This window comes from Brassica napus, chromosome C9 (assembly GCF_020379485.1).
Source record: "Brassica napus cultivar Da-Ae chromosome C9, Da-Ae, whole genome shotgun sequence".
In the NCBI taxonomy this organism is placed as follows: domain Eukaryota; kingdom Viridiplantae; phylum Streptophyta; class Magnoliopsida; order Brassicales; family Brassicaceae; genus Brassica; species Brassica napus.
In genome coordinates, this window is record NC_063452.1 from 972,015 (window position 1) to 993,586 (window position 21,572).

General features: G+C 31.0%; 1 protein-coding gene and 2 long non-coding RNA genes across 4 annotated transcripts; all 3 read left to right on the plus strand.

Moving 5' to 3' along the window:
- Positions 1 to 6,452: 6,452 nt before the first annotated feature.
- On the plus strand, positions 6,453 to 7,855 carry LOC111210548. 2 transcript variants are annotated; one of them, XR_002661885.2, is made up of 4 exons: positions 6,453 to 6,782; positions 7,096 to 7,161; positions 7,242 to 7,388; positions 7,469 to 7,855. It is a non-coding gene; the product is annotated as an uncharacterized LOC111210548 (long non-coding RNA). The 2 variants fall into 2 exon arrangements; XR_002661886.2 differs by having other exon boundaries at positions 6,601 to 6,782; positions 7,561 to 7,855.
- Positions 7,856 to 8,650: 795 nt separating this feature from the next.
- LOC125593239 lies at positions 8,651 to 10,638 on the plus strand. The gene is made up of 2 exons (XR_007329175.1): positions 8,651 to 9,677; positions 9,759 to 10,638. It is a non-coding gene; the product is annotated as an uncharacterized LOC125593239 (long non-coding RNA).
- A 4,792-nt stretch (positions 10,639 to 15,430) lies between these two features.
- Positions 15,431 to 19,433, plus strand: LOC106426595 (probable WRKY transcription factor 47). Its single transcript, XM_013867313.3, has 6 exons — positions 15,431 to 15,743; positions 15,820 to 15,894; positions 16,148 to 16,300; positions 17,740 to 17,997; positions 18,089 to 18,202; positions 18,413 to 19,433. Exons 1-6 carry the CDS (start codon positions 15,525 to 15,527, stop codon positions 19,079 to 19,081), a joined length of 1,488 nt encoding a protein of 495 aa, XP_013722767.1. The 5' UTR covers positions 15,431 to 15,524; the 3' UTR covers positions 19,082 to 19,433.
- Positions 19,434 to 21,572: the final 2,139 nt, after the last annotated feature.

Sequence of the window (21,572 nt, forward strand, 5' to 3'; positions counted from 1 at the left end):
ATACGTGATCTACGTAAATAAAAGTATTCTAAAAATATATAGAATACATATTCCGCGCTTAACCTACCGATCTAAAATCTTTAGAAATCAAAATTTACACATTAATATAAATCTAAAACACGTATAAACCGTCTTCTACAGATTTACTGTAAATCTAAAACATGTAGAAATCAAAATCTACACATTACTATAATTCTAAAAACCTGTAGAAACTAAATTCTACATATTAGCTGTATTCTACGGATAAGAAATCAGTTCCTAAAAATATGAAAATAAAATATTTGAGAATATTCACTTTTATATTTTGAAAAAATCGATTTAAAAACAAAAAAGAGGAAAAAGTGATAACCTTCTTCTCATGTTGTCTTCTATATTCCATTGATTGCTCACAAAAATTTTATATTATTTCTACCATGATTCATATCTATGCTTCCACGGATCGATCAGTCTATAATTCGAGATCGGTCGATCTGTATGAAATCGATCTTTGTCGATCGAGTGAAATGGACCAGGTCGATCAGTATATGTTCCGTGTTTTTTTTGTTCTGCATAATGACCAGGATCGATCGATCGATCCGTTCGACCTTGTAATTTCGGATCGATCGATCCCGCTTGATCGAACCCATTATTTATTATATTTAAAAATTATAATTTTAAAGACAATATTGCCATTTTGAAAATAATTAGCCTAATGAGACATAAAGTATATGAGATTAGTCTAAAGAGACATAGTTATCATTTTTTTTCTCTAAAAAACAATTTTCTCAAGATAAATTAAGTGTAATGTGAATTCATTAAACAATTAACTTAATTGTGAGAACGAACCTTTTCCTACAGGTCATACACTTACACATGTCGAATTAAATTATGAGTGATGGCCATGAATTCTGATCCAAAAACAAAGTCTTTGCAACAGTATACTTAATCAGCGAATTCCTAGCTAACCCTAATTAGCTACATAAATATTCACGATTTTTATTTATTTTATTGGGTAAAGAAAGTCGATCCATTAATCGATTAGTGACTTAGTAATTGTTAATGCTTTCGTTTTCGCTCACCAAACCCTAATCGTCAAGGATTTGATCATTTGAAAAGTATTTAATCTTGATGGTAGACTATATACTATACTTATTCTGTATATCGTCGAGATAAATATCACTGTCACGTATATTCATTTATGCTCTAGCTTTTGGTAGACACGGGCAAAAATTCTAAGGCGTTGAATAGTGGTAACGCTTCATTCATATATAGATGTGTTGAACCTTCCAATTATAAAAGTAATTAGACTGTTGACGTAAGACTTGCTGCAAGCCCGCGGTATATAAAACGTCCAGACCATATTCTGTAATCTATAAGTGCCGTCTTTGGTCCTAAAACTGCTATATTATTTCTTAAAATATTATTTAGATCAATCATATTTTGAAAATTTTGAAACTACTATTGATTGTTATTTTTTTTCTCTGAGATCTTACATCATATATTTAAAACTCGTTTTAAACTTTCCGAGTATTTCCGCAAGTGATTAAACTCTATAACAATATTTTCTATCAGCCAGATCATATAACGTATATGAACTAATTTTTTTTTTTTTTGCTAAAGCATATGAACTAAATTCCTAATAGACAGATGTTCCACTTACATAGAATAATCTTATTCCAAACTATAGCAAATTCACGTCTTTGGCACCAAAGTTGTTCATTCTAGGTTCTGAAATTTGACCATCAAACACTCGCAGAACTTTAACGGAAAGATATTTCTGTGACGACAACGCTAGAAGTCAACGTCAGGTTCATCAAACAAACGTGACCTATATATATACATTTAATGAAAACTAAAAATCCATCTACAAACTGGCCAAAAGATGGTAACAGAAATCTTTGTTAATTTAAACTCCGCTTTTTGTATAAATTTAAACGTTTAAATTAAGGCTTGTTCTTTCTCTCAAGACAGCTATAATTACTTTTAGATGAAAAAAGGAGAGCATGTTGTGGGAAATGGTACATGTGCATTTATGTACTAAATAAATGAAGCAGCTTATAAAAGTATATCACGAAGAGTGGTTAACTGAGAGATTAATTTTTTAGCTGCTTATATTAAAATGTAAAGTATTTTTTTTTTCTTAAAGTTTGTTTCTAGAAGAAAAGGAAGTTGGATCCGGAAAATTAAGCATACTAACCACAATGGTTGGAAGGTCAAAGTCTCAAACCAGAACGAAAGAGTTTACAAAAACGAAAATTTAACATTTTTACCAATGTGTAGAAATAGTATAGTAATTACAACTTACGAGTCAAAAAGTCGGCTTTAAAATTAAACTCTATTTTGAACTGGTCAATGAGAGAGAGTTATTATCATTGTCACCAACTCTAAGCAATTTCTCTAAAAGGCGATATAATTCTTACGACGTACCATCAACGAAATATATTCCAAATGAATGTTTCAAACTCTTTTTTTTGTTGAACAATCCATTATTTAAACTCTAAATAAATGAGTTAAAGGCTTCGTTGTTGGTATTTATCTCCTTAAAATCAACACTCCATTATTCTGCAAACGATTCCACCTAAACATTATGCAACTCAAAGTTCTTCCGGAACTCATCGATCATATGACAAGTGATGCCCTTTAACTCATGTATTGGTATATATTAGATTACTTTCAAGCAAGTTATGGAGCTGGCTGAGCGTTTTGCGAGGCTAGTTCCTTACTTCTGACATCATTTCAATTTTTGTTACCATTCTATGTTCTTATGTAGGACGCCTGTAATAGATGAGCCGTAGAACAAATCCAAATTCACAGAGGAGAGAAAGAATAATTATAAGAATCCAAGAGGTCTGTTTCCGTAATATATGATTAAACATAATATATGCCAATGATAATTAGATGGATCCTTTGACTTTCTTAGACCATGTGGGACGGATACACACACATACATTTTTTTTATATAATTCTAGTATCTGGGCAGCCACATTCTCAACTATCCCCGGAAGGGGTCCAGCGCCCCAACGGAAGAGATGTTAAATCCGTTGTGGCCAAGGCTCGAACCCGGGTGGCGGGCAGTACAGCTGTACCTCCTTTACCACCAAGATACGAGCGCTTGGTTCACACACATACATGCATGTAAATCTATATTTTTTCTACTATTTCTCCTTCAACTGGACATGCATATCGGTAGCTACTTAGTTAAATAGAGGACGACAAATAAACTATAATATTCGCTCACAATTCACAAAAAGACGTTCGACTCTTGTTAGGAAGAAGAAAACTAATAAGATATTATATACGTTAATGCATCTACAAGCGATTTGATTTTAACGGAGAAGAAGGAAGGGTGGTGTGTTGCTAGTCTATATAATGTGCGTGCTTGAAAACGACAGATATGCGCAGGGCCGGATATGGGTTCAACCCTGTGAAATATGGCTTTGTTTCCCAAAAATTATAGAGATTTTTTTATATAGTTTAGTTTATAGATTCAAAAATATTTGTAAAAAAAAAATCTTTTACAAACTTTTTAAAAAATTGTTTCAGACTCTCAAAATTTCAGATCCGACTCTGGATATGCATCGTGCTGTGCACAATCAACCCGAATAATAATGATAAAAACAAAGATAAATCAACCCAATATTTTATTTGGGAGTGAGTGTGAACGAATTGCGGATGTGAATTTAAAGAGGTCGCACCCTTTTCAAAGTTGCTAAGAAAAAGATTGGCAATTTGATGGATGATCCCCCTACACGTTGGTCCCATTTAATTTTGGACCTCATTGCTTTTACATAATTTTGAGAATAAATACAAAACATATGTATGCATATACTTCAAGAATCCAACCCATATTCTGCATATCACAATTGTTTGGCTTTATATTATATTTAAAATTCAGAACTTTAACTCCAATCCACAACTTTAACGTTTAATATATCGCAATAAATTTTAAATTTTAAATTTTAAGTTATAATGAGTATTAAAAATACTTTACATTATATTTAAAATTCAGAACTTTATATTGTGATTAGAGTTTTTAGATGCAACTACATTATAAAAAGGTATATGAATTTTTCATTGAAATTGTAAGTCACTATTTTTAATAGATGATCGATTTGTTTTTTTTTACTAAAAGAATATGGTGACATTGGTGTTAAGTAATACACGCAGTCTCTTAAAAAATAATATATATATTCATTGATCATCATCCCTAATCGGGTGTCGGAATCTTACATCGCCGGTTAACCGAAAACGACGGTTCTAGGTTACAGTTGCAGAAACAACTAAGAATCTACCACAGATCTACACTAGTTAAATTAAACGATGCAAAATTTTGTAAACTTAAAGGTACATCCATCTTCGGTGGTGTTGGTGCTATCACGCCCTCTCAATATATATATGGTAGATAGTTACTTAAAATGAGTTGAGCCAGATCACAATTCATACTGCTAATCTAGTTTTCTGGAGAGAATTAATACTACTGTATACTTGCATGTGAGGAGAGTAGATAGCTAGGAGGTCAAACTTAATTAATAAATCTAGCTAGAGTTTCACGATCCCTCCTAGTTAACAACTACGAGAAAATAGCAGCTGGGCCATATTGCACGAGAAAATCCTCTAATAATTAATACTGTATATTTGCATGTGAAGATAGTAGATTTACATAACACACATATTCATATTATCGTATATTTTACGTTATATATTGCAAAAGTAAATAAATTAAAAGGAATGAAGAAAAAATTGGACCATTTTTGGCCTCTTGAATTTCCTTTTCCCAAACGTGTGGGCGAAGTGTGGGACTATTTTGTACCTTTGTAGACTTTTTATTCTATGCTTCTTTATTGCTTGTTTTGCCTTTACCTAAACGCCGTTTTTGTTTACTCGATTTCTTCCCTGTTTCCAGTTTTAGTTGATTTTTTGGTTTGTAAGATAGTAGTCGTAAATATTTGTGAAAACTTCGTTTTGGAATAATTATTTATATATAATATTGAATTAAAATAGATGGAAAAATGTATCAGACAGCAAAAACAAAATAAACAAATATCTGTTTAAAAACCAAAAAAAAAAAACTCTAGATCTTCGGCATATATGCAATTCTTTCAGTTTTTGAAAGTTGAAATATAAAGAGAGTTAGATGGTAAAAACTCTGTAAAGTATTAAAATCTTCGTTATGTTTTAAAAACTCTATAAAGTATTAAAATCTTCGTTATGTTTTAAAATTATAAATTTATTGGTGATCCGCACTTCAAACAGAATTTTGTATATCACTACAAGAAAAACGCGTTTTTATAGCGGACGAATAACGCTATCTAACGATAGGATAGCGGTTTGTTAAGCGCTGTATCATCGCCCGTCATAATAGGTCTAACACTTTAGATAGCGGTTTTCGCACTGCTATCATTTATGATATACCATAGCGGTTTTATGCATGCTATTAAATATTTTTTAATAGCGTATTTTATGCGTTATTGTTTCTCTTGTTAAAAATTAAAAAAAAAATTGAAAATAATAAAATTATTTATAGAAATTGCAATTTATAAATTTAAATTGATTTATAAATTAAAATTGTATTACAAAAATCTAAATCTAAATAAAATAAAAAATCCTAAACCCTAATTAAAAAAAACCTAGATCTAATCTTCTCAGCCACCATTGTTATCTTCTACGTTCCAGATTCAACTTCTCATGACACTTGCGGTCGTAACACTAAATAGAAGAGGACAAGATACTTTGGGGTTATCCTCCTGCAAATAGAAGTAACGAGCATTCAGAGAGTTCAAAAACCAATGCAATGGAGACTACATAGAATCAAAAGAACCTTGTTTTCATAGGATAGCTTCGAACCGTCTCCACCTTCACATTTTTTTCCTCTTCCTCTTCTTCTCACGACATCCTCCTCTTTCTTATTCCTCGTCGTCTTACGTCGCTTGTCAGATCTCGGGAGGTCTTCGTAGGGAACCTCCTCTTTACCACCGAAGTACCATACTTCCAATCCGATCTCCTCGGCTCCAGCCCACAGTTGTCTACCAGTGTTCGTCATCGTCCTCGGTTGGATCGTTCAGACGATTGGCTTGTTGATGTCATCTACGGAAGGGTGATTCATCGCCACAGGAAGAGGAGGACTGAGAGCATCGGTTGAAAAACAGGGAGGGAGTAACCATCACTACAAGAAATATGAGTATTAGTAGCAGTTCGCGGTAGCACGAATTCACGAACTGCCACCGAAAGTCCCAAAATCTTAGCATTACTCTATTATAGCACTAAATTTGCGTTAAGATAAAATTTCATTAAGCGGGAAAGCAAAAATCATTATTATAGCTGAAAAAATATTTTGGAGCCAACACTTAGTCAATTTTTGGGTTTCCTTTACATTTTTGTGTTAAAAAAAAATAGGTTTCTTATCTCTTTGATAAAAAAAAAAAACTTTCTTATCTCTAGTCGTCTATGTCCCTCTCGAGTCTCATCTCTGCGTTTCCCCCTTTACTCCATCTCGAGCTCCACCACTCTGTGGTCTCCACTCACGCACAATCGAACAAGGTGGCGCCTCTTGTCCACTCTCGAGCCTCACCGCCGTGCTCTGCTCATCAATCCACCGTGCTCTGCTTCACACCGCAACAGTCTGGCCGTCGTCGCCACGTCGAAGCTCTCATCCATCGCAATCCATCACTGTGTCTGTGACCAAACGACACCACGATAGCACCTGCTCCAAATCAAGCTTCTCTGGCGCGTTCTTGCTTCAACGGAATCATGCCTCACCGTCGGAATCAAAGTGGAGAAGAGAAACAATGGCGTTTCGACAAAAGGTTTGGCTTTTTCAAACCTTTTCAAAAGAGCTTTGAGATGTCTCGTTTTCGAAAATCGATTTGTGGTTCTTGTTGTCTCTATACGTTTTCAATCAATCATTATAGGACTCATACAACTTCGAAATCGATTCTGGGTTAAGTCTCTGCGTTTTTGTTCCTTCTTTTACTTTGTCTCTTTGCGTGAATCTATGAGTGACTGTGAAATCTTAGAGTAGCACTGCCTCTGTTTCCTTTCATTTCTCTGCGTGAATCTATGAATTATATCGTCAAGTTTCTGTTCAAGAACCGGATTAAATAACCCACGTGCTTACAGGTGCTGCTACCAAGTAGTGGGCATTGGAAGATGGTACTAACTCTGTCGCTATGGCTAAGAGAAGAAGTAGGTGCATATATATGTGTTATCTTTGCTCGTTTCTCTTTATTGAGTGAGTTCCTGATTTTTCATTGCTGAAACTACAGTGAGAGCCAACTTTGAGTTTTTGAAGAAACTTGGAGTTGATTGGTGGTGTTTCTACACGTGAGGTGCAGGTGGAGTTCTTCTTGTTTACGACATCAGCAGACAGCAGACTTTTCAGAGCATTGGTAGATGGCTGAACGAGCTGCACAGTAAGTAACATCACACACAAATATTCATCTCTTTCTTTTCTTATACTAAATAATCTCATCTCTTAATGCAAATATTGCAGCACACTCGGACATGAACGTTGTGACGTTCTTCGTTCATTCGTTACGAATTGGAGTTGATTGGTGGTGTTGTGTTTTACTTGTCTCTTGACAGGTGGTGTTGCGGAAACGCCTTGCCCATATCAAAAGAGAAGTTGATAAAAAGATGGTGGAGAAGAGAAGTTGGTTTCTTGTGTTCTTCTGTGTCAAGCTTTGATCTGAGGTAAGTGAGATTCGGTTTGGATTAGATGGTGAAGGAAACAGAGTAATATGATGTGCTCGGCGTTAGCCCAAGTGCTACTGAGTCTGAGATCAAGACTCAGTTTGTTTATGACTAGATTTGATGGTTATATGTTCTTTTATGGAGTTCGTGTGTTTCATGTATTGATTTTGTATGTTTTGATTCTTTGATGGAAAAAACATGTGGTATTATATGATTTATTTGTGTTTTATTAGAGTAAATTATATTTATTAATCTTATTGCAATTATATTATAAACATTATGCTTAAAAATTAAATTATCATTTTACAAATTTAGGGATATATAATTTTAACAAAGTGACTAGCTAGATTTATTTTTAACCTCTATACCCTAAATATATTTTTAATCCCTAAACCCTAAAATTAATCATAAAATATAAATTTTAAACTTTAAGAATTTATATGAATCAATATAAATATACTAATGTAACCTGAATCCATCTAATACCCTAAACCCTAACCTTCAAACTTAGATAATATAACAATGCAAAACTGATTTTATATAATTAATTAGATATAAAATCATCATTTATTGTAAAATAATTGTATTTTTAATTTATATGATTGAGTGTAAAATTAAAAGATAAAAATTGATTAATTAGAGTTTTGTTTTAAAATATTTATATATATATATACTAGTTTAGGGGTTCATATGTTTAGTGTGATACTATTATATCAAGTTTGGCGTAGTCAAACCTTAAACCCCAAAACTTTGCTCCAAACTCTAAACCCCAAAACTTAACCTTAAACTATAGACATATATCATAACCCAAATTAGTCATATACACTAAACTCTAACTAAAAATCTTAAAATTTTAAATGTATATCATACCACAGATCATATACCCTAAATCATACTTATATCATAAACTCACATCTTTAATCTCTAATTTTAAATATAAAAATAATATAAGTAGTTGTTAAAAAAAAAAATTATATAACCAGTTGTTACAAAAGTTAAATTTTAAAATCTTAACCTCATACTTATATAGCTAAACTCTGAATCCATACTCCAAATTTCAAACCATATATAATAAACATAACCTTTAAACTTTAAATTTTAATATTTTAGTTCACATTTAATCATATACTTCATTCTAAATCTTAACCCTAAACCATAAACCAAATACCTCATATTAACATATATCATAATACATTAAATCTTAATTTTTAAATAAATTATATTCATACAAGAAAAACATACTACTCCAAACTAACAACATTTCACATTATACATTTACAAAATAAAATTAAACCACCAAATAATAAACCAAAAAATACAATCTAATCTTTTCAGTCAAAACCTAAACCATATATATATATATATCATACCCCAACCAAATACCTCAACATATAATATTAATTAATAAATTTTTAGAACTAAACCGTAAAATATTGATTATAAAATCTTCGTTTTATTCAAACATCAATTTTAAAAAGTTATAAACCAAAAGTCATCAAAATGTTGAAAATAGAACAACAAAAGATAAAAACAAAGAGGAATTCTATTGGATAACTAATAAATAAAAAGGAAAATTACAGGCCAATCCGCTCTCATCACGCGGATCACTCTCTGAGCCGTAGGATACAAATAGATCAATGGATGAGATTTTCTTATTTTCTTTTTTCTTTTTCTTTTTTCTCTATCTCTCTTTCTCGCTCTTATCTTCACAGATCTTTTTTTAGATCTCTCCACCTTCGACAAATCTCTTTTATTTTACAGATCTCTTTTTCTTAATCATCTCATACACACACATCACTGTCTTACTCTCCTAACCTCACTCACACACGATTCATCTCACAGACATCTCTCTGTTTCACTCTCATAATCTCTCTGTCTCACGCACGACACATCCCCAACCATCTTCTTCAGAAAGCGACGGTGGAGGCGCCAAAGCAATGGTGGAAGCTGCGGCAGACTCGTCTCTGGTCAAGCACTGCGTTGGCTTCACCTCCTCACCACCACCGCAGGTCAACTCACTTCACCTTCCTCTTATCTGCTCTCTTGTTCATCTTCTTATATATTTATGATTGATTTTGTTTTGTTTACAGATTTATTAAGGAGCAAGGGAAGGAGAAGCAGTGGTGTGACATAGCGGCGTTTCCGGATCAAGCGTGGTGCGTCGGTGAGGTGGTGGTCGTGCGGTGGAGATGCGAGCATCATGGTCGGCGGAGACTGAAGAAGAATGTAGTTTGGTGGCCGTATTAGGTTTAGTTAGGGTTAATTAGTTAACCAATTTGTAATTCTAAACCAATTTGTAATTGTACCATTTTGTAATTGTAAACCATGTAAACCAAAATTCAATTTATGAAAATACCAATTTATTGTTACAAAAAAACAATTTATTATTTTTCATTAACTAAACCGATTTAATTATAAATTAATCTATAATGTGTTTTTATAAAAAGAAATTAAATGTATATTCTGGATAATTTTTTTATAAATAAATATATATATATTCAGTGGCACTGAAAATGTGTTATTAAAAATAATGTTGCAACATGACCAAAATGCCATAGAAATCTACGTAATAGCAAGAAAAATGTGTTATAAAATATGTTATTATAGGAAGAAATTAACGTTACAACATCTCTATTATTTATAGCACACGGAAAACGTTACGATAGATGGGGGTCTATTATAGCTGCGGCTGTCACGGCGTTCTTCGAAACGCTACGAAAACGATATGATAGCGTTTTTCGGGTGCTACTAATGCCGATTTTTCTTGTAGTGCATGGCGGAGGAGAAGTCGATCAAAATCAATGGGAGTGGTGAAGAAGGGGAAAACATCGTAGAAAAAAAAAAGGATATGGAAAGACTTTATTTTCTTTTTGTCAGATCTGGAGTGAGTTGATATGTTTCGTTAATGAGAGGATAGATAAATGAAAAAGAGAGAGAACAAATTGTGGCCTTTAGATTATATTTCATCAATGGCCATAGATCTTTGAGGTGAAAAAATTAACCAATAAGAATGAAGGTTGAAGATTGATAAAGGATAATTTTAATCCTTAGATTAGAATTAATCAATGGCCATAGAAAAAAGCAACTACAATTCTTTTAAATTCTTTAATTTGCCTAATTTTAAAGATAATATATTATAAAAATTTAAGGGTTATGTTTATGATTTTGAATTTATTATTTTGTTTTATGCTTTAGAGTTTAGATGTTTCTGATTTTGAATTTGGTGATTTTTTAAATGTTTGAAATTTAAGGGTTATGTTTATGATTTAGGGGTTTGGAGTTTTGAGAGTATAAGGGTTAGATTTTTTATAAGTGTTATCTTTTAGTTTTTCTTTTATTTTATTAAAACTTGAAAATATGAGATTTGAGATCTTGAGGTAAGCTTTAGTGTTTATGTTATTAGGTTTAGATATAGGATAAAGGGTTTAAGGTTTAAAAATATGTTAAAGATTTAGGGTTTGAAATTTAAAGTGAAACTAGATTTTGAAAATATAAAATTTTAAATTTAAACTTAACATTTAAAATCAGAATAGGAAATATTTGAGATTTAGGATTTGTTTTTATAGTTTAGTGTTTAAAAATATGTTTAGAATTTAAAATTTTGTTTAGGGTTTAGGGATTCAAACAGGTAAACATAACGTTTTGAGTTATGTGCTATTAAAAATATGCTATCATATCGTTTCTCACCTGAAGTGCTATGTAAAGTATGTAACAAATTTTTTTTAAAAATCGGTCCAGCTAAAGATAGCGTTTGCATTTCGGAAACACTATCTAAAATTAAATGATATATCAACCATAGCATAAACGAAAAAAACGCTATCCTATTCCGCTATAAAAACCTCTTTTTCTTGTAGTGTATGTATCCAATCATCTACTCATTCCGTATCAGTTTTACTGGTGTTTAAGGATTTTGATTTAACTAGTGTTTAAGAATTTTGATTTTGTTTTAAAATAAGTGATGTTCTCACAGTTCTAGGTGAAATTTAATGTCATTTGAAATTTTTGACCAATTATAAAATACTGCATCTTTTTTTTTATTGGTTAAATTAGTTTTATTTAATGTTATTTTATGTAACCAAAGCCAATTAAATAAAAGTTTATATTTTTTAAATATTTGTACAGAGGGAATAATATTCTAAACACCACGTAATCCAAAAATTTGTCTCTGAGAAGATTTCCTTCGTTTGTATGTTGTCTTTAAGATTGTCTTGAACATTGCGTTCTTTTTGCCTCGAAGTCGAATCACTCATCTATGAGTTCGTTGTAATCAAGTACACTTTTGTTTTTTAAGTAAACTTCTTTTGTTCTAACTAACACAACCCACATAAACTAACCGTCCGCTAGATCCAAATTCATCCTAAGCAACAATCAAATTAATAATTTGTTTACTTCAAACTAATTAATATTGAGTTACACTATTTTTAGTAAATATTTGTTTTTCTCAGATATGTAGTTAGGAAAATATCGGGCCTAAATGTATATACATCAAGCCATCGTTTTTACTAGTTAGTTAATGAATTCATGTTAGAGATTCAAAAGACTCATACTTTAAATTTTCAGAAATATTAGATAAACAAGCTTGATATTTTCTTATTAGTTATAACTCTTTTTATAAATGAATACAAAAAAATATGTACATATTGAACTTTAATAGATCAAACATCACAAAGATATTACTTTAATAAATTTACATTATAAATTTAAACGAATTATTGTAAAATTCAAAAGTAAACTGACATTATATCATAATTTGAAGCTATGAGTTGAATGATATATTATTATAACTAGTACAAAAAGAGAAAATTCTACTTTATATATTTATAGTTTATACATTTAAATTTATAAGTTATGAAAGGTGGTTTCTTGGATTTAATAGTCTAGTAAAATTATTTTCATATATAAATAAATATAGCCCTAAGGAAAAGGACCTTCCAGCTGTCGGTTTCAGAGTCAACTGGAAACATGGCATCTTCTACTACTTCATTGACCAAAGTTCTTTCCACATCTTCATTAAATTATTTCTGTTTATATTTTGATAGACAGTGTCGACAATGAAATTAAGAACCTCATAAAAAAAAATCTAATCACCAGAAATGTGTAACGAATTGTTGACAAAAAAATGTGTAACGAATGACAACAGCCAGTTAGATGTAATTTTTGAAAATTAAATACACTTGTAAGATGTTTTGAAAAAACACTTGTAAGAAAAAACTTAATTAAGATGATGCTTTTGAAGAAAAAAAATTGTGGGATTAATTAACAAGAAATGATTATATAAGGTGTAAGATATTTAATTATGTGTCAGCATTTACTACGTCACCACTGGTTAGGACACAGTCAAATTCCTTCATTTTGATAATTTTATGCATAATACTAAAGGAACAATTGTTGTCAAAAAAAAAAACTAAAGGAACAATTAAATTTAAGAGAATAAAAAATATATACTAAACAAATAAGAATGGTGGATATTCCACTGTTCTAGTTAAGAGTTCATTAATTCTTTTGTGCCAGAAGAAGATATAAATTTTGAGTATCAAAAATCAATTTATTAAACAATCATATAGATTAATCGAGAAAAGTGTTTACAAGAGATATATAATAAAGTGCAAATAAAAATTGATCAAACGTAAATTTTCATAAAACGATTTAAGGAGGTAATAAAACATATAATATTATCAGTTGCATAATCATCTATATAATCTTTCTCATAAGAAATCATTTACAATGATTTATTGAATAAACATATGAAACTTCCTTTCAACAGCTTCTAGAAATAAATAAAGGATCCTTGATAGTATTATTTTGAGAAGCCGAAAATTATATTTCGTCTGTAAAATTAGTATATAACCCATGTGTAGTTAATTTTTTTTTTTTGAGCCAGTGTAGTTGACATATACTATATTAGTATATACTCTCTCCGTTTTTTTTAATATAACTCGTTTTAGAGAATTTTTTATGTTCCAAATTATATGATGTTTTCGATTTTCTATGTAAAATTTATTAACACTTAATGTTATATGACCAATGATAATATAACTTCTATTTTATTATTGGATGATTTGTGGTTAGGTAAATAATTAATGATGTTTTTGTTTAGAAAATATAAAAAATTAATGATTTTTTAATCTATGTGCATAATTTTAAAACGATTTATATTAAAAAACGGAGAGAGTATATGCTTTATTTCACGCTTCATCGGAATTAAGAAAATAATAAAAGAGATCAAACGGTCTTTAATTATGTACACAACTATGTATATATATCTGGCAAACCGGCTCTTCTACCATCAGAGCTTCGCAGGTGATGAAATATCTGCAGAGTATCTATACTAGTATTGAAAACTTTAACATTATGCGTTTTAAGTTTCGTTTGTTCTTTGAATTATAATACTGTAGATAAGAGTTTTATAAACATTTACAATATACACAGAAGTTATGAAGAAAACATCAATGCGTACGTGTAATACGTAATCCATTTAGTCAATATTAATTAGTATATACATTTTATGTGAATAATTTCACGTAATAACATTTAAAGAATATAACTGTATTGGTACAATTACCTGAATTGTGAAACTCTGTATATATACTAAAATTAATAGAAACGAATCAATACAGTTATACAGATATCAAATCTGAATCTCAATTAATTTACCAAATCGTAATGTAGATATAAATATAATAACCTAATGACCTTGCACGACGGTCTTCTCTGAGCTCGTTGACGATGACAGATATTAAAAAACTGAATAGTATTTGATTATTATCATATTCCTATAATAAAAACTATGCATTAAAATGTAAATTATAAAAAAGAAGAAGGAAAGAGGCAAAAAAAATGACGGGTTTAGTTGACAAAAAAAAAAAAATGACGGGTTTAGACTTGGTAGTTAGCTCCGGCTTCAATGAATGGTCAAGTGGGATTAGGTTCTTTTTCTTCGGGGTCCCACTCCTCTTTATCGTTTCCTCACCGTCCGATAGTGCCACCGTTATGCCGTGCCGTCAACACCGTTGACTTCAAGACAACGCTTCTCGTCTTTTACTGAGACTAACGTCGTCCTTCTCCGTCAACTTTCTCCTAACGGCTACTTAACGGATATCCGTCCACAGTTACGATTAATCTACGCTCTACATGTTTATCTCCACGTCACTGACTCGATCCTACCCCTTTATCTTATCTTATCTGGCGTCAACGGTGGATGCATTTTCTTAGTTACATTTTATTTTACACGGTTCTTACTTCTTAGGCTGCATCCAAATTTGCTTATTTATTAATCTAGGAGTATCCTGGTTCAGACTAATTTCCAAAAATGTGTCAATCTATGAATTGACTATTTTTCAAATATGCAAATGAATCGTTAAACAGTGGTTCATATCTGTATAAATGTCCAATTTTCAATATTTCATATAAACATAAATTAATACACTTTGAAAATATGGAAAAACAAACATAACTACCATTTAATTGAAAATATTGTCAAATTTTGAAAAAGCCATTAAATAAAGAAACCAACTGCAATGATTTTACCTTTTTAATATCACGTATGCCAATTACGTGATAAGTATAAACTAAATCATTATGCAAATTCCGAAAATAAAATATTAACTAAGTATAAAATAAATTCCGAAAATAAATATCAACTAAGTATAAAATTAAACACAACAGTTGCTTGGTCATTTCAGAAAATAAATAATTATATCGGTGGAAGTTATAACATTTGACAAAAGAGTGATCCCTCGTTGAAATAGAAACCTTTAGCTAAGACTTTACACAACTTAATTAACCTTATATCTTTTGTCTTTATATATACTCTCTCGTATTTTTTTCTCTCTACCTGTATCTCCCATTGTCTGCAAATGGAAGAACACTCTCAAGATGGCCGTGAAATTGCGTTCTTACACTCTGGTGACTTTCTCCAGAGAGATTCCACCTCAAAGGATCATCAACCAAACGAGTCTTCGGTGGAACATCATCACAAGCAGTCCATCAAAGAAGTTGATTTCTTCGCCGTGAAAAGTCAGCCGTACGATCTTGGCCATATGAGAACTACGATCGTTGGATCTTACGGTTTCAACGTAAGGTTTATGCATACAAAATATATATACATATAATTTTGGACGTTGTTCATCACATAGACTTTACGTCATATAGGACGAATTAGCTCCGGTGAATTCATGTCTTCGAACATCAAGTGATGATGATGTCAATGACAAAACCAAAGCCCAAGTAAGTATTTCTGAATAGTTTATATCCATTCAATCGAATTTCATTTGAGTCTATTGAGAATAATTAAATTTTAAACTCAAGCACAAACTATTTTGAAAAGAAATCAGAAAGTAAACACTATTTTACACTCACTTATTTGATCATTTCGCCAATTTTAAACTCCATATAAATTATGGTTGATTCTTGTGTGTTCACAATTTTTTGTTTGATTTATGCTTTTACAGTTGATGTTATAATTAAAAATAAATTACAGATTAATAGGCTGAGATTGGAGCTAGAGAGGCTTCACGAGGAGAATCACAAGTTGAAGCATTTATTAGATGAGATAAGTGAGAGATACAACGACCTCCAAAGTAGAGTTTTGTTGGCGAGACCGACACAAGTGGAAGGTCTTCAACAACACGAGGTACTTAATTGCTTAAATCATAAAATGATCATATAATAATTCGAGTTATTACTAAATAAAATTATATACTTATACTCCATCTGTCCTTAAATATAAGATGTCGTAGTAAAACACGGTTGTTAAAAAAATTGATTTTTATATTAAATATATTATTAAAACTATAAATTAAAATTATTTAATCAATTATAAAATAAAACTTTTAAATTTAATTAGTTACACAGATGTTGATAAAGTTAAAATTACCTAGAAATATAAAAATATTTTATATATTGGAACATAAAATATTTTTTAAACATCAATAAGATTAGTGAGATCATTTATTGGTCTTATGTTGCATCGGGATTGATGGCACTGGACTTAATTATCGGGGTTTTATATTGAATACATGATTAATATACGCACCTAATGGACGTAGTTCATTTTATAATTATATTAAATATTCACATATCCAACCAATATGTCAAAATTTTAAAAACATAAGCGAATAATCAAATTCACCATTCATTTAGCAAAATATTAAAAAGGAAAAAATAAATAATGACTCATCCAAGACAAATTTATTTGTTTGTTTGTCTAAAGTTTTTCAAATTAAACATAAAAATACAAAAATTGGATTTTCTCCCATAATTTAATTTGATAACAACAAGAAAAAGGATGGGAAACAAATCCTTAGAGAAAATTTTAACAATAAAGCTTGGAAAACAAGAAAAAAAAATAAAAAACTAGTGATTATGGTTTTCATAATAATCACGACGACCATGAATGCTTCTTCTACTAATTTTAGTCCATTTCATATCTTTGGGTTAATTAGTCTTTGTATTCTAGTTAAGAGATAACTAGAAGTCTTTTTAATTTCATCAAAATCTGCCCCTAATAAATTTGTTTCTTACAACTGAGATTTAATGGAGAACTAAGTTTGTAATTTTTGAGATATTTCAGACTAAAAAATATAGTCTATTAAAACAACAATATGATCAATTGATATAAGTTTGGTCCAACTATTTTAATAGAATAGATTATAACTTCTTATTAATTATTTAACAGAAATATTATACAAAAAAAAACAAAAATATGACTAAAAAACATAAATATAAAAATTAAATTTCTAAAAAATGTAAAATAAAAAATATATTCGTCCTTTTAAGAGCGGATCAGAATCTAGTTGTTAAATAAAATACTTGATTATGTATATGAATCATTTGAGTCTTTGCCTAAATTTTCTTCATATTTTTTATTAATGTGTTAATTTGCACATTTGGTAGGTTATCCAATGTGTGTATACATATATATATATATATATATATATGTAGGTGTGCGTTTATATTTATACCAACACTATGCTATATTTTTTGTTTTCTGGTGTACTGTAAATTCAGTCTTTTTATTTCAATTTTCCTAGGAAACTAATCTTTCTAATTTTTGTTTGACCCTTAAAAAAGGACATACCTCAAGCTGTTTCTTCACAAGCTCTAGAGGATAGAAAACCAATGGATATGAGCAATGATATTCCGGCCACCACCTTGAAACGGCGGTCTCCGGATGACGTGGATGATCGTGATCTGCACCGAGATTCACCAAAAGCTCCAAGATTATACCAAAACAAGAGTGCTAATCATGAAGAACAACAAAACCCTCATGACCAGTTACCATTTAGAAAAGCTAGGGTTTCCGTACGAGCGAGATCTGATGCCACGACGGTAACTTTCGATCATGTTACTACGTACTATTCTTTTATTTTTCGTTACATATGATTTATTGAGAAAATGATTAAATGTGATTATTTGATAGGTAAATGATGGATGTCAATGGAGAAAATACGGTCAAAAAATGGCCAAGGGGAATCCATGCCCTCGCGCTTACTATCGTTGCACCATGGCCGTTGGATGTCCTGTCCGTAAACAGGTTAGTAATACAGTTATACCTTTGATAAATAAAACTATATAGTTATACCATATAAAATAATGTTTAATCTGATAAAAGTTTTGATTTATTAAAAAAAAAAAATTTATGATAAGTTTTTTTTTCAAACGAAATGTATCATAATTAGAATATCCCACTGATTTATGTAGTAACAATGATATATACAATGCTTACTTGAATTCACATCTGTAGGTCCAACGATGCGCCGAGGATACAACCATCTTGACCACAACGTATGAAGGAAACCACAACCATCCTCTTCCACCGTCAGCCACCGCAATGGCCGCAACCACCTCCGCCGCAGCCGCCATGCTCTTATCAGGCTCCAACACCAGCAACTTCCACCAAACCCTCTCTACCCCCTCCGCCATGTCGTCATCATCATCTTCCTTATACCAGAACTTCCCATACACTTCCACAATCGCCACACTCTCAGCCACCGCCCCTTTCCCAACCATAACTCTAGACCTCACCAACCCGCCTAGACCGTTACAGCCGCCGCCTCCGCCGCATTTTATGAGCCAGTATGGTCCCGGAGCGTATTTAACAAACGCTAATCAAACTAGGTCTATCAATGATAATTACCAGCAGTTATTATTACCTAATTTATCGGGCCCACAAGTACCACCACGTGACATGGTCGATACAGTTAGAGCTGCGATAGCAACGGATCCGAATTTCACGGCGGCGCTTGCGGCGGCGATCTCAAACATCATAGGTGGAGGTAACAACAATAATAATGCTAATACTAATGATAATAATAATAATAATAATAATAAAGTTGATGCAAAAAGTGGAGGGAGTAGTAACGGAGATTCGCCACCGCTTCCACAGTCTTGCACCACTTTCTCCACCACCTAAATTAGTATCCAAGTACTATATTATCATGTTTTTATCTTATCATTACTACTACGAGCACACACACATATATTTACGTTGCATCTTCAGTTTTCTTGTGTATATTACATATGTAAACATATACATATGAATGATATGGAGATGGTTGAGAGCTTAAAGGGTTTTGTTTTTGACCAAACTCGATTTTGGCTATTGTTTGTTTGTTCTTTCTTTTTCTGTATTATAATATTCTTAGCAACGATATGTATATACTTAAATATTTAATGCTAAAAGACCACGCTGTTGAATAAGTGTATGTCATATGAGTTACGTTTTTCTTCTATACATCTACTAAATAAAATGCTTGCACTAGCCTCTCCATTGTCGCATCCTTACCTCAGTTGCTACTCGATCACTGATTGTGGGATCATATTTTCGTCGTACCAATGATATGTACATTTCTTAAATATTCACGGTCTGATCGACCATTAGCGGTTTGATTTTTGGGTACACGAAAAATCTAGACTGGTCAAATACATTATCAGTTGTAATCTCAGATTCCCATTCCATGGTGGCCTAGTGGTAGGCGGATACCGGCGAGTTAAGCGACCCGGGTTCGAAGGCACCCCACTACGGCTAAATCACTAGGTGGCCACGCGGATATGGGCTTGCTTTAGGGCCCATTTGAAAACCCGGAGAGAGGGTTCATCCGTGGGCTGCACCTCCCCTTGGGGATTAGTCTGGGCCTCGGCCTGGGATACCCCAGGTTAATAAAAAAAAAAAAAAAAAAGTTGAAGTATATTTTTTTCTGGTGTGTTTCCAAAAAAAATGATATACCACATTTGGTGAGAGAGAAACTGGCGGAAAGATGGACGTGTGTGGACTCGATCAGGTTATTCAGAGCTCACGTCTCATTGAGAAGTCTATTATTAGAAATTAAGTCTCACTCATCTTTAATTGGAATAGATTTAAGTAATATATAAGATATAGGGAGTGTATTCAATTGAGAGTTTTAGGTGATTTATGTCAAAATGACAAATCCGCTGTTATTGAAACATGAATTTAAAAAACTCATTTAAAATCCAGTGTTATTGAACTTGACATTTTATAAAGTACCCTGAAATCTATTGTTATTGAAAATATTTGAAGTTGTGGAATTTTAAAGTTTTTAAAGGATTTTATAGTGTTTGGGTGGAGTTTCTTAGTTAAAAAAAATTAAAACTCAAATTTCATAGTTTTATGTGATATTCTAGAGTGGTTTAACAAAAATTATTTTATTCTCTGCAATTCCTTAAAATCATATAAAACCTCATTAAAAATAAAATCACCTCAAATTTAAGATTGAATATATCCCCATAAAACTATTACTAGATTATGATCCGTCCTTGAAAAGACGGGTATACTTTTATTTTACATATTTTTTAGATATTTAAATTTTATATATGTGTCTTTATATAATCATATTTGTATTTTTCATTGTAATATATTTGTGTTTTTCTTTGTAATCATAAGTAAATTTTTTTTTAATTATTCAAAGAAAATATTTCACTTTTGAAAAGGCGGATATATTTTTTATTTTACATATTTTTAATTTTTATGTTTTTCTTTGTAATTATATTTATGTTTTTATTTATAATCATATCTGTGTAAAGTAGTTTTCAAATTATTAAAAATGTGGTTTCACCTCTTTTCTGTAACCTATTTGAATTTTTACTCTTTTCTGTAACATATGTGACTTTTTAATTGCTAATTGTTTTTTGCTAATTATGTAATTTTGTGTGTATGATAAATTTTTTTACCGAGTTTTAAAATAACCAACCTATTTTATTGTCCACCCAAATTGACAAATATATAAAAGTCAACATGTATATGCACAATCATACATATATAGTATGCAACCTTATTAGTTTTTGTAATAGAATCAATATTGAAAATGTAGTATCTATTTTATTTTCAAATTAAACATTTTTGGTTCCATAAATATATATTTGATAGGTTTTGGTTTAAAAACTATTTGGGTTGTTGTCAAGAGAGAAAAAAAAAATACTTGGGTTTATATAAGATATTATTTGGAGTTCCTTGGAGAGCAAAAAATTAACTAATGAGCCTGTGCTTATTCAACAAAACCCGAACCATTATTCTCATATACACCCAAATTATCTACGAAATTTTTTGCCATTTACAAAAATTGTTGTCTTTATAATAGGAGTTTAATTGGTTGTAGAAGGTGGTTACGTAAAATATACAAAATTCGAAACTGAGATTAGTAGGATAGATTTGGTTAATTGAAAAATAGGAGTTTTATATCTCTGTGTCCTTAGAAATAGGACATTAGTGGTTATGGAACTGCTTTATTAATTTTTGTTTACGTGTTATTTAAAGAATTGTGCTGAAAAGTAGGATTTTAGAATTTGTGGAACTGCCGTGAAAATTAATAGTATTGATAAAGTTATATAAGCAGATATATTTAGATGCTGTATATTTTTTAAATTGGACACAACTATTATTAATGGGA